This window comes from Larus michahellis, chromosome W (genome assembly GCF_964199755.1).
Source record: "Larus michahellis chromosome W, bLarMic1.1, whole genome shotgun sequence".
NCBI lineage: Eukaryota > Metazoa > Chordata > Aves > Charadriiformes > Laridae > Larus > Larus michahellis.
The window spans coordinates 10,206,502-10,221,431 of NC_133929.1; the positions used below are offsets into that span (position 1 = coordinate 10,206,502).

Below are 14,930 nucleotides of genomic sequence, written 5' to 3' on the forward strand. Positions count from 1 at the left end.
GGAAAGGTTTTTCTAGATCTGGGAGGCTCAATACAGGTGCTTGTATTAATGCCTTTTTTATTTCCTCGAATTTCTGGTCATCTTCTGTAAACCACTTAAGTTGGTTACTAGTTAATTTTTCATATAGAAATTTTACCTTGTCACTATAATTTTCAAGCCATGATCTACAATATCCTAATAATCCCAATATTTGCCGAACCTCCTTTTTAGTTTGTGGGGGTCTTAAAGATAGAATCCCAGATATCCTATCAGAATCTAGTTTCTTCTTTCCCTTACTTAGCCAATGTCCTAAGTATTTTACTTCCTGTTCTACAAACTGTGGTTTTGATCGGGACACCTTCAATCCCTTCTCCCCTAGAAAATTTAACAATTTAATAGTAGCTTCTCGGGTCCCCTCTTCAGTTTCTCCTGCTACTAATAAATCATCTACATATTGCAATAATTTTATCTCCTGGGGTAATGCAAAATCCTGTAAGATTTTCTCTAAAGTTTGCCCAAATAAATTTGGTGACTCCGTAAACCCCTGTGGTAATACCGTCCATCTTAATTGCTGTTTCCGTCCCGTTTCGGGGACCTCCCACTCGAAAGCAAAATAATCTCTAGATCCCTCGTCCAGAGGACAGGCCCCAAAAGCGTCTTTCAAATCTATCACACTATACCAAGTATGTCTGGGAGAAATATAACTTAATAAAGTATAGGGATTTGCCACTACAGGGAATTTAGTAATCGTTCGCTGATTTACAGCTCTTAAATCCTGTACCATTCTGTATGACCCGTCCGGTTTCTTTACAGGGAGGATGGGTGTATTATGAGGTGACATACATGGTTCCAAGGTTCCTTTTTCCAAAAGTCTGTCAACTACAGGTTTTAATCCTTTTCGACCCTCCATGGGTATAGGGTATTGCTTGATTCTAATCGAACGATGTGGATCTATTATTTGAACGCTTATGGGGTTCATTTTTATTTTTCCAGTTTCCCCTTCTTTATACCACACCGAGGGGTTAATAGCTTCTTCATCCTCCTGTGTTAAAGTATATAATTTGATCTGCAGTTTGTTCCCCTGACTCTGAATGCTCAAGTTTAACTTCAAAATCAGATCCCTTCCTAGTAAATTGTATTCCGCTTCAGGGAGCAAAAGTAAGTCGTTAAGACAAATTTTCTTTTCTGTTTCTACTTCTACATCTTTCAAGATAGGGACTTTAAAAGGTTCTCCTTTTGCCCCGACTACTGACATATAATTCTTCCCTATCTCTATTCCTTTTGGAAGTTTCTGAATGGTTGATTTTTCAGCTCCTGTATCCACTAAAAATAAAACCTCCTCCTTATGGGGACCTATTAATAATTTTATCAAGGGCTCTGTTGATGTTGAAGTCCCCAAAAGATATAGCCCCTGACACCCCTATTCTTCTTTGAACATTTTCTCATCTTGTTCTCGCTTACGACAGTTCCTCTGAACACGTCCCCTCTTGTTACAGTAGTAACAGACAGGAATTGTGAATCTCTCCCTATGAGGCTGTCCTCTGGGTGTCTGCTCTATTCTTTTTTCCCTTTTCTCTCTAAACGGATTCTGATTTTTCTGACTTTCTTTTACTGCTGCTACAAAAATTTTTGCCTTTACTTTCTGTTTTTCTTCGTCCCTTCTAACATATACCTTCTGGGCTTCTCTAAGTAACTCCTCTAATCCTCTTTCTTGCCAGTCCTCAAGTTTTTCTAATTTCTTTCTTATATCCCCCCCAGGATTTGGCTACAAATTGTGTTCTAAGGAGTGCAGTCCCAGCCACTGTATTCGGATCAATTCCAGAATACATTTGCAGGCTTTTCCTCAACCTCTCCAACCATTCTGTAGGAGATTCGTCTTTTCCTTGTTGTTCATTAGACGCTTTATTAATGTTTTGCCCTCGGGGAACCGCTTCCCTTATTCCCTGTATTATTAATGTTCTCAAATCCCTCATGTTCTGTCTCCCTTGGGGTTGTTGATGATCCCAATGGGGATCCACATTTGGCCATTTCTGATCTCCTGGGGGGTCCTGCCTGATTCTGTCTTTCCCAAATTCTCATTCCAGCTTGTCTAATCATTCCCTTTTCCTCAGCAGTAAATAAGATCCCTAAAATGGATTGTATTTCTTCCCAGGTATAAGTATTAGGTCCTAAAAATTGGCCTAGTTTTTCTGCTACTCCAAGGGGATCATCTAATAGGGTCCCCATTTCTTTCTTGAAATTCCTTACATCTGTGGTATTTAATGGAACTGCCACAAACCCGATGCCTCCCTGATTGCCTCCGAGGGGTACTTCTCGTAAGGGATATAGAGAAGCTCCCCCAGATGTGGCAGTTCTACTTCTCGTACATGCAGCTGGAGGTCGATCTAATTCCGGTGCTGTCGGTGGTGGAGGCAGGGGTAACGGTGGCACTGGTGGGGGTACTACGGCCCCTGGAGGGAGAGCCGCCGTCGGAGGAGGATTGTTAGGATATGGAGGTGGTAAGTTATCCAGTGGTTCCCCTTTATCATCTTTTTCCTTCCCTTTTTCGTCTTTGTTTCCTTCTTCTTTCTCAGACTTTTCATCCGTTTTTAATGTAAGTATTGAAGCCGGAAAAGGACGTGAAGTCCTGATCCATAATCCTGCATAATCACTTTCCTCCTGACTAAAAGGTTCCTTTGAATTAACATATAGATTTAAGGCCTGGCAAATCCAGTCTTCAAAGGATCCAAAAACAGGCCAAAAGACGTGGTTTTAAAGGTTTCTTCGGCCATTCAATCATACAATAGTGAACTAATTTTAATTTACTTTTTCCTTTTCTGGGGCCCCTTTCATTCCAATTCCTAATCATTATTCCTAATGGACTTTCCAGTGGTATATCTGGTAATTTGCTCCCTTTCCTCTGGTCCTGGGTCTTCGATTTTGTCTGACCCATCTAGGAATTTTACTGTGGCAATTCCTACAGCCCTTGGTTACCAGTAAGAGTGTCTTGCAGGGGGTTTAGGACCTATCACCCACCCACGAATCCTATAGGAATCGCTTCGGTCCTTCACCGGCCAAGTCCCTCGCGGGAGATTGGAACCGCGGTTAGAAGACCTCCACAATCACTTCGGAACCAGGTTCCGTCTCAATCACACTCTTACACACAGGCAACCGAATCCCACCCAATCGAACGGTATACACTTTAAATACTTACGACTCCGTCATCTTCGTTCGGATCTTCGCGCGCAGAATTACGGGTAAAATAAACTGCTGCAGCCGGCAAGGGAGCTCATAAAAATAAAAATCAAAATCTTTTCTTTGCTTGCCTTTACTCAGGTTCAGGATGGCGTTAGTCCCGACCTGACCTGATCAGGAGCCACCTAATGGTGGGGCGCCCCTCCTAGATCAAGTCAGAATTCAGGAACTAAGACCATCCCGGACGAGCCCCCAAATTGTGATAAATGATTTAATCGCAAACAGGATTCCAATTAGAATTTATAATTTATTAAAGGAATAAAGGCAAGCAAACAGCGCTGGGTGTGCCGGGAGTCTCTGCCCAACCAAGACACACACCTTACAGACCCCATTTTTGGTTTATATCTCCTATACTAATACATATTCATAACTGTCTCTAAAATGGTTGGCCCTTGCCAAAAATGGGTGTATCCCCCCTCTTACAGGTCACTATGCAGATAACAACAGGACCGGTTTAAGTTGGTATTCTAGAATGTTCGCCAGGTGGCTCCTGCAAAACACAGACACGATAGACACACCGTCTCGTCTGCGGCCATACAGACAAAACAATCAAAGGTCACACTTCACCCTGTGGCCCTAACACTGTTCCACACTGACACGAATCAGTTAAGCACAATTCACATGTTGTTTAAATAAACTGCACTTTTTTAAGTAGCTAGTCGTTTTGGTTTCTCACTGAACGCGACCAAAGACTCGAGAGTGGCCGTGCTAGTTCATGAGCACGACTAGACTGAAGGTGCAGTCCACTATTAGTGTATCCAAATCGTAACAGTTTAATACATATTAAACGCGATTGGACTGATAGTGCTGAATTGGGCATCACTCAGAATTTAAACCTAGCCGCACCTAGCCTCCCACCTCGGTGAGGAGTGTTAGAACGCAAGGGGGTTTATTTTCTGCCAAAACTGCTTTGCCCCTTTTCACGCAACAGTGGGGGGGCACAGATCGAGATAGGATTTGCGCTAAGCTGGGTAGGAGGCTCGTAGAAAAACAGGCAGTGCCCCCAAAGCTGCCCAAGGGTGGTCTCTGGTGCCCTGCACCCCCGGGGATAGTGAGCAATTTGATTGGTCTACACAACTGTATTGTAACATGTATAAACCCTGCTTTCCTCTGTAGCGGGCTAAGGATATCCTTAGCCGCCTTTGCGGCAAGGGCACGTTGTCGGCTCACGTTCAACTTGATGTCCACCAGGAGCCCCCCACGTCAGCAAAGCTGCTCTCCAGCCAGTCGGCCTCCAGCATCTACTGGTGCATGGGGTTGTTCCTCCCCAGTGCAGGACTTGCGTATGTTCAGGTTCCTCAGGTGGTCTCGAACCGGATCCTTTCCTACGATGGGAGGGACTTTGTTCCCCCAGTCCCTGCCTTGAGGTTCAGGGACTTGAGAGATGCGGGAACAGTGATTGCCGGCGACAACGGAGGAGAAAAATCCTTGAGTGCCTCGGCCTTCTCCATGTCGGTTGGCGCTAGCTCTCCTGTCTTACCTATCGGAGGGGGGTGGGGGTGGGGGTGGTGTGCGTTTTCTTTAGTCTTCCTTTTCTGACCAACGCACCTGTAGAAGCCCTTCTTATGATTCTTCTTCACATCCCTTGCCAAATTCAGCTCCAGCTGTGCCTTAGCTTTCCCGACCCCATCCCTATATTCTTCCCAGGATGCGTGTCTCTGCTTCTACCGCCTACGCATTTCCTCCTTGCGCTTCAGCTCGACCAGAAGGTCCTTACTCAGCCATGCTGGGCTCCTGCCTTCCTTGCCTGATTTCATAGAATCGTCTAGGTCGGAAGGGACCTTTAAGATCATCGAGTCCAACCATTAACCTAACGCTGCCAAAACCACCACCAAACCACGTCCCTAAGCGCCGCGTCTACCCGTCTTTTAAATACCTCCAGGGATGGTGATTCAACCACTTCCCTGGGCAGCCTGGTCCAACGTTCGATAACCCTTTCCGCGAAGAAATTTTTCCTAATATCCGTCCTAAACCTCCCCTGGTGCAACTCGAGGCCGTTTCCTCTCGTCCTATCGCCTGTTACTTGGGAGAAGAGACCAACCCCCGCCTCGCTACAACCTCCTTTCCGGTAGTTGTAGAGAGCGATAAGGTCTCCCCTCAGCCTCCTTTACTCCAGGCTAAGCCACCCCAGTTCCCTCAGCCGCTCCTCATAAGCCTTGTGCTCCAGACCCCTCACCAGCTCCGTTGCCCTTCTCCGGACACGCTCCAGCACCTCCGTGTCTGTCTTGTAGTGAGAGGCCCAAAACTGAACACAGTATTCGAGGTGCGGCCTCAGCGGTGCTGAGTACAGGGGGACAGTCGCTTCCCCAGTCCTGCTCGCCACGCTATTCCTGATACAGGCCAGGATGCTGTTGGCCGCCTTGGCCACCTGGGCACACTGCTGGCTCACATTCAGACGGCTGTCTACCAATACCCCCAGGCTCTTTTCTGCCGGGCAGCTTTCCAGCCACTCTTCCCCAAGCCTGTAGCGTTGCACGGGGTTGTTGTGACCCAAGTGCAGTGTTGGGGGCGGCTAGCAGAAAAGTACAAGTATGCAAGAAATTTGAGGGTATGCCGACCTTGCAGACCTGAGACAAATAAATCTGAGGAGCCAGGGAACAACTGGCCTTGCAGGTCTGAGATAAATAACCTTGAAGAAGTAGGGAGTAGGCAACAAGTTATCACTGTAGCTTTTAGCACATTCCAAAACTGTAGCTTCTAGCATGTAGCGAAACCGCAGGTAGGAGGGATTATTGTAATGAAACATTTAGAGCTAAGCCAATTAGAAATGATAGAATTTGTGTAATTTATGTAACTGTTAAGTAGCTGTATAAAAGCTTTCCGACGCGTCTAATAAACTGACATCTTGCTTGCATCAAGCAGCGTCCCGTCTCTCAATCGCGGCAAATTGGTGACCCCGACGTGATGGGGTGGTGAACCGCCTAGCTGAGCGGCTTGCTGCGAGTCCCACGGAACTTTGAATGAGCTGCTGAAAGGAAGCAGGAACTGGCCAGGAATCCCTCTGGATTTAAGAGGTGAGCTGTGGGAAACATGGGGAATCAGATGTCCCCCGCAGAGAGAGACGTATATGAAGTTATGAAAACGCTCCTCCGGAAACATAAAAAAGATATTTCCGGGCAGGACTTAAAGATTATGCTTAAGTGGGTACAAATGAAGATCCCCACTGTTACAGCCTCCAGTATTTTTACCCGGGAACTTTGGGACAATGTGGGGGTAAAGTTGTGGGACTTAGCGACGTCAGGGAATGCCGAGGCTCAGCGTTTGCTTCCGTGGTGGAGAAATATCTTTGAGGCTATTAAGGCACAGAAAAAGGGCCATAAAGACTCTCCAGATACTAAGGGGGAACCTTCATCAGCTCCGCCTTTGCTTCCCCCTCCGCTACCTCCGCGACGCGCTAAGTCGCCTGGACCCTTAAAGGTCTGTGCCGCAGGCTACCCTCCTGAGGAAGATCCGCTTGACCCGGGGCCCGTTGATCCTGATAAAGAGCCTGACTTGTACCCCCCTGACCCTCATGATACGTGGGCGAATATTAGACGTCAAGCTTTAAAAGAAGGTGACTTGGAAATAGCGCGAACGATAGTCGCCCCTGTTATTTATCAAGGCCGGGGAGTGCAGTGGGAGGCTTTGTCCTTCCCGGTCATTAAAGAGCTGCGCCGTACCATCACAGAACACGGGCTCTCTTCCCCATATTTTGCGAGCCTGCTGTCTTCTGTCTTTGATACGTATGTTATGACTCCCCATGATTTAAAATCGCTAGTGCAATTGTTATTAACCCCTTCCCAGTATTCCCTGTGGGAGTCGCATTGGAGGGGGGGCCTTCAAACTCTCCTCACCAGCTACGTGGGTCATAATAATGTTGCTCTTGCCGCACTGACCATGGAGCACCTTATGGGTACGGGTCAGCACTCTAATCCAGCGGCACAGGCTCGAGATTGTCCACGAGAGGCCCTGGAAGCGATCCGCAAAGAAGCAAAAAAGGCTTTACTTAAAATACCCGATTCCAGTAAACCTCAAAAGGCATTCACCTCTATTACGCAGGAACCTCGGGAGCCGTACATGCAATTCATTGATAGACTTAAGCAAGCTTTAGAACGCCAAATAGATAATACCGAAGCTCGAGAAATTTTGCTATTAAAATTAGCAGTTGAAAATGCTAACGCCGACTGTAAAAAATTACTTAAATCTCTCCCTAACCCAGCTCCGACTTTGGTTGAAATGGTAGAGGCTTGTAATCGTATCGGTACTGTGGACCATAAATTTGAAGCGATGGCAGCTGCTTTCGCAGCTATGAGAGGCATGTCTGGGGGAGGAAATTGTTACGGTTGTGGTAAACCAGGCCATATCAAACGAAATTGTCTCGCTTCTAATGGGGGAGCTAAAGCCCAAGCCCCTGGGATCTGTCCCCGATGCAGGAAGGGGCGTCATTATGCTAATCAATGTCGTTCTAAGTATAATTTTCAAGGGCAGCCGATACAGGGAAACCGCTTGCGGAGCGCGGGGCAGCGACGCGCACAGACACAAGTATCGTCGCCGGTGGATCGAGCCATGCAGATGGGTGTGACCTCGCCACAAGTCTTCGCCCAGCAACAGCCGGTAGCGCCGGATTGGACCTGGCAACCTCACACGCAGTAACGTTGCTTGATTCCTCTGTTCATTTATTAGCAACTAATGTTTCAGGTCCTTTACCCCCGAAAACACAAGGGCTACTATTAGGGAGATCATCAGTTACCTTAGCTGGACTTTTTGTATTGCCTGGAGTAATTGATGCGGATACCGTTGGGGAAATTAAAATCATGGCCTGGACCCCATTTCCCCCTTGCACAGTACCCAAAGGAAGCCGCATTGCACAATTACTACTGATCCCGCAGAACGCAAGCTCTCTTTCGCCTCACCCACCTCCGCAGCAAAGACAAGGAGGTTTTGGATCTACTGGGGATCCACAGATTCTCTGGGTACAGTCCATTTCCCAGAAGCGACCACTTTGTCAATGTACTCTTATTCACGGCACTCAGCAAGTAATCCTAAATGGGATTATTGACACCGGGGCCGATGTTACCGTAATTTCACAGGCGAAGTGGCCTCCACAATGGCCTTTGGCAGCTGTGCCTCAGGCACTAGCCGGAATCGGAGGAGTTGGTAGAAGCCACCAATCCTCGGAATTGATCCAAATCAAAGGCCCAGAAGGACGAGTGGCTTCCGTCAAGCCTTTTGTGCTGCCTGTTCCTATGGTCTTATGGGGACGTGATGTGCTATCACAATGGGGAACTTCCATTCAGTCGCATTTTTAGGGGGGGCCATTGAGGTGCGCGACACCCTGAAACTGACTTGGAAAACTCAGACACCCATTTGGGTAGATCAATGGCCCCTACCACTCGAAAAGCTTCGCGCTCTCCAAGAACTGGTTACGGAACAATTAGCAAAAGGACAGATAGTACCTACTACTAGTCCTTGGAATTCACCTGTCTTTGTTATTAAGAAGCAATCTGGCAAGTGGCGCCTGCTCCATGATCTCAGAAAAATCAATGATGCTATGGTAGATATGGGAGCTCTGCAGCCAGGGCTCCCTTCTCCAACTATGATCCCCCGCAATTGGCATCTCACCGTTATTGACCTTAAGGATTGCTTTTTTAACATTCCACTACACCCTGATGACGCTGCCAAATTTGCTTTTTCAGTCCCAAGTGTCAATATGCAAGCCCCTGTGCAATGATATCAGTGGGTTGTACTGCCACAGGGAATGAAAAATAGCCCGACAATTTGTCAATGGTATGTCGCTAAGGTACTTAGCCCTGTCAGGGTTGCGTTGCCTCAAGTTCTGTTATATCATTATATGGATGATATCTTGATGGCTGCACCTCACCTTGAGCTCATGGAAAAGGCCGTAGCCCTTGTCACGGCCGCTGTCAATTTGGCAGGCCTCTGTATTGCGCCTGAAAAAGTCCAGAAAATGCCCCCTTGGACCTACTTGGGTTGGCGCATCAGGACCCAGACGATAGTTCCCCAACCTGTGCATATACAGGCGGACATTAAAAATTTGCACGATGTTCAAAAATTATTAGGGACCATTACTTGGGTCCGACCCTTGCTAGGAATATCCAATTCAGACTTAAGCCCTTTGTTTGAACTCCTCAAGGGAGATTCCGATTTACGCTCCCCTCGTCGACTTGGTCCTGAAGCCGCTGCCTCATTACAAAAAGTAGCGGAAGCCATCGCCTTACGGCAAGCACACCGCTGTGCGCCTGAATTGCCCTTCAATTTAATTATTTTGAACCCTGCACGTCAGCCATATGCTTTGATTTTTCAATGGGACCCTAACAACCCTGATCCCTTATTAATCATTGAGTGGGTCTTTTTACCCAACCAGCCCACTAAAACAATTTGGACACAACATGAAATGTTTGCTTCCTTGATAATTAAAGCACGGCAGCGCTTGCTTGCCCTGTCAGGGATGGACTTTGCTTCTATCTGTTTACCTGTAACTAATATGTACCTACAATGGTTATTCCAACAGTCTGATGCTTTCGTGTTTGCCTTAACAGATTATACGGGTCAACTAACCTCACATCCTCCGTCCCACAAGCTTCTACATGCTCATTTTAACTTAATATCCATACCAAAGAGATGTCACCAGCCCCTCCAAGGCCTTACTGTGTTCACCGATGGGTCTGGAAAAACACACAAGTCGGTGATTGTCTGGTGGGATGACCGCTCTCAACAATGGGAGTCGGACGTTGAGACAGTCTCCGGGTCCCCTCAAATCGTAGAGCTTGCCGCTGTTGTTCGAGCTTTTCGTAAGTGGTCTAAACCACTGAATCTTATTACTGATTCTGCTTATGTTGCAGGCGTCGTCGAACGGGCAGAGGCCTCAGTGCTGCGTCATACTTCGCATGCTGATTTGTTTGCTTTGTTGCAGGAACTTGTTTTCCTTTTAACCTCTCGAACACATCCCTATTTTGTTTTACATGTTAGATCGCACACCTCTTTACCTGGGTTTATTGCAGAAGGCAATCGACGGGCCGATATGCTCACGCTGCCGGTACACGTTTTACCTGACCGTATTGCACAAGCTAAGCTTAGTCATTCCTTTTTCCATCAGAATGCAGGGGGCCTCAAACGTCAGTTTGGCCTCACTTCTCAGCAAGCGGCGAACATTATCGCTGTCTGCCCTGATTGTCAAAAACATTCTTTTCCTACGGCACCAGGTGGGGTTAATCCCAGAGGCTTACAAAGCCTGCAATTATGGCAGACGGATGTCACACACTATCCAGAATTTGGGAGATTAAAATACGTCCATTCCTCTATTGACACCTTTTCAGGCGCTCTATTTGCCTCCTGCCATGTGGGGGAGGCGGCGAAAGATGTTCGCAGGCATCTGCTGCGTGCTTTTGCTACCTTAGGCATCCCTGCACAAATCAAAACAGACAATGGCCCTGCTTATATCTCGGCTGCACTTAAAACCTTTTTTATCTCTTGGGGGATCACTCACATCACTGGGATCCCGCATTCCCCTACGGGCCAGTCCTTGATTGAACGCTCTCATCAGTCTTTAAAGCGCTTGTTACAACAACAGAAAGGGGGAGTAGGGACAGCCACCCCTGAAGAACGTCTACAGAAAGCCCTGTATGTTTTTAACTTTTTAAATTGTTCTTTAATAGATAACAACCCTCCGATCGTTCGCCACTTTAACACAAACACTTCTTTCGAAGCCAGCGTAAAAGCTCCAGTCCTGATCCGCGACCCTGAGACAGGTAAGGTCTTGGGGCCATACCCCCTTGTCACATGGGGCAGAGGCTATGCTTGTGTTTCCACAGAACGAGGCCCCAGGTGGATCCCAGCGAAGAGCGTGCGACCTTTCCGTGAACCCCTACCACAGTCGGATGGCCACAACACCAATCCACAGCTAGATCATTCCCCTGAACAGCATACCGAAAAACATTCGGAGGACTGATGCAGTGCTCTTATGGACAATAGAGCAGAGACTCCAGTAGAACATATTCATTGCGTCGCCTGTGGTAATTGTGACCCTTAGGTTTTATGTGACTGCTATCGCTGTGGTAAGAGATGGTAGCGATGGTTAACGTTGGCCAATAGATGGTGTGACAGTTGCCTAATATATGAAGTTAGCATTGTAAGAATTTAGCATTGCAAAAAAAAAAAAAAAAAAAAAAAAAAAGGGGTGGGGGGAAGAGTCCGTCAAACATTATGATCCTGTTAACACTTTTTTGTATATGTGCAGCCTGGACACATGCCAATCCTTTGCCAGGGTACCATCCTCACCTTTTTGACCCCCGTCAAAATGTCTGGGTTACTCTGTCCAGGTCGCTCAATACAACTAGCTTTTGTGCCAGTCTTGCTACACCCAGCTCGCCCTTCACCACCTGCTTAGTAGGGGTACCACTGAATAACTCGACCTTTTTACTGTTTAATAACTCTATGACAACCTTACGGAAGCAGTACAATATTTCTGGAAGGCTTCCTTTTTCATGGAAAAATCTTAAGGACCTTTTTGAAAATTACGATAATTGGGATGATAAATTACCAATAGGGCCCGAGCCGCAGGAAATTGACTTAGTAGATTCTCTTAATGCTTCTCACTGTTTGTTTATTGGCCTTAGGTCATGGTCAGGGGCCCGAAAAGAGGGGCGCTTAGTAAAGGATTCTCCACCGACCATCATCTCACCTATTGGTAATGCTACCCTCTGGCAACAACAATGGTGTTTGAGCATTGCTCGAAACGCCACTCACTCAGCCCCCGGTACCATGCTCCCTAGGCGGCTCCCCTTGGGGTTCTTTTTTATTTGCGGAAACAGAGCTTGGTCTGGGATCCCTTCTAACCCTAGAGGAGGCCCGTGTACTATTGGACAGCTTAGTCTTGGCACTCCTCACTATCATCCAAGCCCAAAACAGCGGTTACGTTTTACTCGTGACACAATACAAGCATTAGAAAATACCTGTGACGATAATGTTAAGCTATGGAATTGCTGGGAGGTTTTTTTTTCGCCTCGCTATTTACCCCTGGGGTGGCAGCAGCGAGAGCCCACAGAAACTTAGATGCAATTTCCTGTTGGGTTGTTAAGCAAGCAAATGCTACCAGCCGCATACTATCTGAGATGGCTGAAGACTTGTCTACAGTACAACATGCAGTCCTGCAAAACAGAGCCGCTATTGACTTCTTGCTACTAGCCCATGGACATGGCTGTGAGGATTTTGACGGAATGTGCTGCATGGACTTAGAGGACCACTCTTCTTCGATACATAAGCAAATTACACAACTCCTTGCGCATTCACAAAAGGTGCAATCTGATACGGACTTCTTCGGATTGGGTACTTTGGGTGATTGGTTTGGGCTAAAGGGCTGGCTTAGGAGCCTGGTACAATCTGCTGTACTCATATTAGTTATTATATTGGTAGGCCTTTTGATTCTAAGCTGCGCTCTTTCCTGTGTCAGGTCTATGGTGACTAAAGTTGTTCGACATACATGGTTTATTCAAAACGGCGATATTCCGAAGATTTACGCTAGTGTTAGTTCTGTCCAGCTCACTGAGAATGATGACTTTTAAACCCGCGCCTCAGTTCTGCCTTTAAAGAAACAAAAAAGGGGGAGATGTTGGGGGCGGCTAGCAGAAAAGTACAAGTATGCAAGAAATTCGAGGGCATGCCGACCTTGCAGACCTGAGACAAATAAATCTGAGGAGCCAGGGAACAACTGGCCTTGCAGGTCTGAGATAAATAACCTTGAAGAAGTAGGGAGTAGGCAACAAGTTATCACTGTAGCTTTTAGCACATTCCAAAACTGTAGCTTCTAGCATGTAGCGAAACCGCAGGTAGGAGGGATTATTGTAATGAAACATTTAGAGCTAAGCCAATCAGAAATGATAGAATTTGTGTAATTTATGTAACTGTTAAGTAGCTGTATAAAAAGCTTTCCATGGCGTCTAATAAACTGACATCTTGCTTGCATCAAGCAGCGTCCCGTCTCTCAATCGCGGCAATCTCCAATTGCTAACACCTTACGTGCTTTTCTGGTGGCACTGGTTCTGATGCGGGCGGGAGGTTGGGTCAGCTTTGCGTGGTTGGCTTGGCCAAGTTAACCAAGCTCACACCCACCTCCTTATAGCTGTTCCTGGGTTTCCAACACGCGCACACAAAGAGCATCCAACAGGCTCCGCACATTTTCATCCCTTCGCACGCAGGAGTTCCGGTGCCTTGTCTCTTTCATTACCAAGTGAGAACAAAGGGAGACTAGAGCCCTCTGCTCACAAGAGCCTCTTATTGCTCAGAAAGAAGGCTTTGTCTCTTGAAATTTCCCCCCCTCGAAGCAACTGGATCCCCAGCGATTTCCCGACTTTCCTGTCTCCAAAACGTCCTGTCTCCAAAACCCCAGTCACTATCGTTCCTTAAAGCACCAACCCCCTTCAACACTTCTACATGGAGGAATCTGCCCTTTAGGCTTTGTGATGGATTGACCTCGGCCGGCTGTCAGGGGCCCGCCCAGCCGCTCTCTCACTGCCCCTCCTCAACAGGACAGGGGGAGAAAATAGGATGAAAAAGTTCCTTCAGGAAACATCCACCGGCCGGACCCACAGGCAGCAGGGAAATACCTGCCCCGGACAGCGCTTTGCCCTTTCTTCAATAGGTTTTCCCAGGGGCGCCCCCGGCTTCGCTGAGCCGCTCAGCTTTGGCCTGCGGCAAGTCCAGTGCCTAGCTGGCTGGCACCAGCTGCGTCCAGCACAGGGCAGACCCTGGCCTCTTCTCACACAGGCTACCCCCGCAGGCCGCACCTGGAGCGCTGTGTCCAGTTCTGGTCCCCACAATTCAAAAAAGAGATGCAGACCGACTGGGGAAGGTCCCAAGGAGGGCCGCAAAGATGACCAAAGGGCTGGAGAACCTGCCCTAGGAGGAAAGGCTGAAGGAGTTGGGTCTCTTCTCCCTTGCAGAAGAGAAGGCTCGCGGGGGAGGGAACCTCATCGCAGTCTGCCAGTACTTAAAGGGCGGCTACAAAGAAGAGGACGGAGGCTTTCCCACAAAAGGTCGGACGCAGCGTTCAAGGGCAACGAAGGATGGCCCTGCTTTCCCATGCCCGTCTCCCTTTTTTAATAGCTGTTAAAGAAAGATGAAGTTGGCTGTCTCCCTGCGACGTAGCTTTGGTTTGGGTCTGGCTGGGATGGAAGGTAACTTTCCCCACAGCAGCCCTCATAGTGCTGTGCTTCGTAGCTGTAGCTGGAAGGGTGTTGATAACACACCAGTGTTCTGGCTACTGCCGAGCAGTGCTCCCACAGCACGGAGGCTGTCTCTCCAGCCATCCCCACCCCCACAGTCCAGTAAGCTGGGGGTGGGCAAGAGGCTGGCAGGGGACACAGCCAGGACAGCTGACCCAAATGGACCAAGAGAGATATTCCACCGTGCTATGGAAGCACCACAGCTGCCATTCAGACCAATTGTTTTCTCCTACCACGTCCCTCCTCAGCAGAAAAGGGATTATCAACGGGGCCTTATCACGCAGCCCTTGATGAAGTGCTCCAACAGGAGTTGGATGCTTCCAACGCATTGCACTGTGCCGAAAGCACCCTTGTATGGCATGCCTGTAGCGTCGCATACAGTATTTTCTAAAGGTGTTGCAGCAGCAGCCGCCTACACTGGCTTTACGTACATTTGCGTACCGCTTCCAAAGAGCCAAGAGTCTGCTTCCTACAGGACGCAGGAGACTGCTAAGCCGT

At 47.8% G+C, this 14,930-nt stretch overlaps 1 protein-coding gene across 1 annotated transcript; it reads left to right on the forward strand.

The window, feature by feature from the left end:
* The first annotated feature begins 5,720 nt into the window (after window positions 1-5,720).
* Window positions 5,721-10,888, forward strand: LOC141735578 (endogenous retrovirus group K member 5 Gag polyprotein-like). The gene is made up of 2 exons (XM_074568592.1): window positions 5,721-7,841; window positions 10,869-10,888. The coding sequence occupies exons 1-2, from the start codon at window positions 6,244-6,246 to the stop codon at window positions 10,870-10,872; spliced, it is 1,602 nt and encodes a 533-aa protein (XP_074424693.1). The 5' UTR covers window positions 5,721-6,243; the 3' UTR covers window positions 10,873-10,888.
* Window positions 10,889-14,930: the final 4,042 nt, after the last annotated feature.

Excerpts from the sequence above, each read along its gene's own strand:
- LOC141735578 (XM_074568592.1), top strand. The coding sequence starts at position 6,244 with ATGGGGAATCAGATGTCCCCCGCAGAGAGAGACGTATATGAAGTTATG.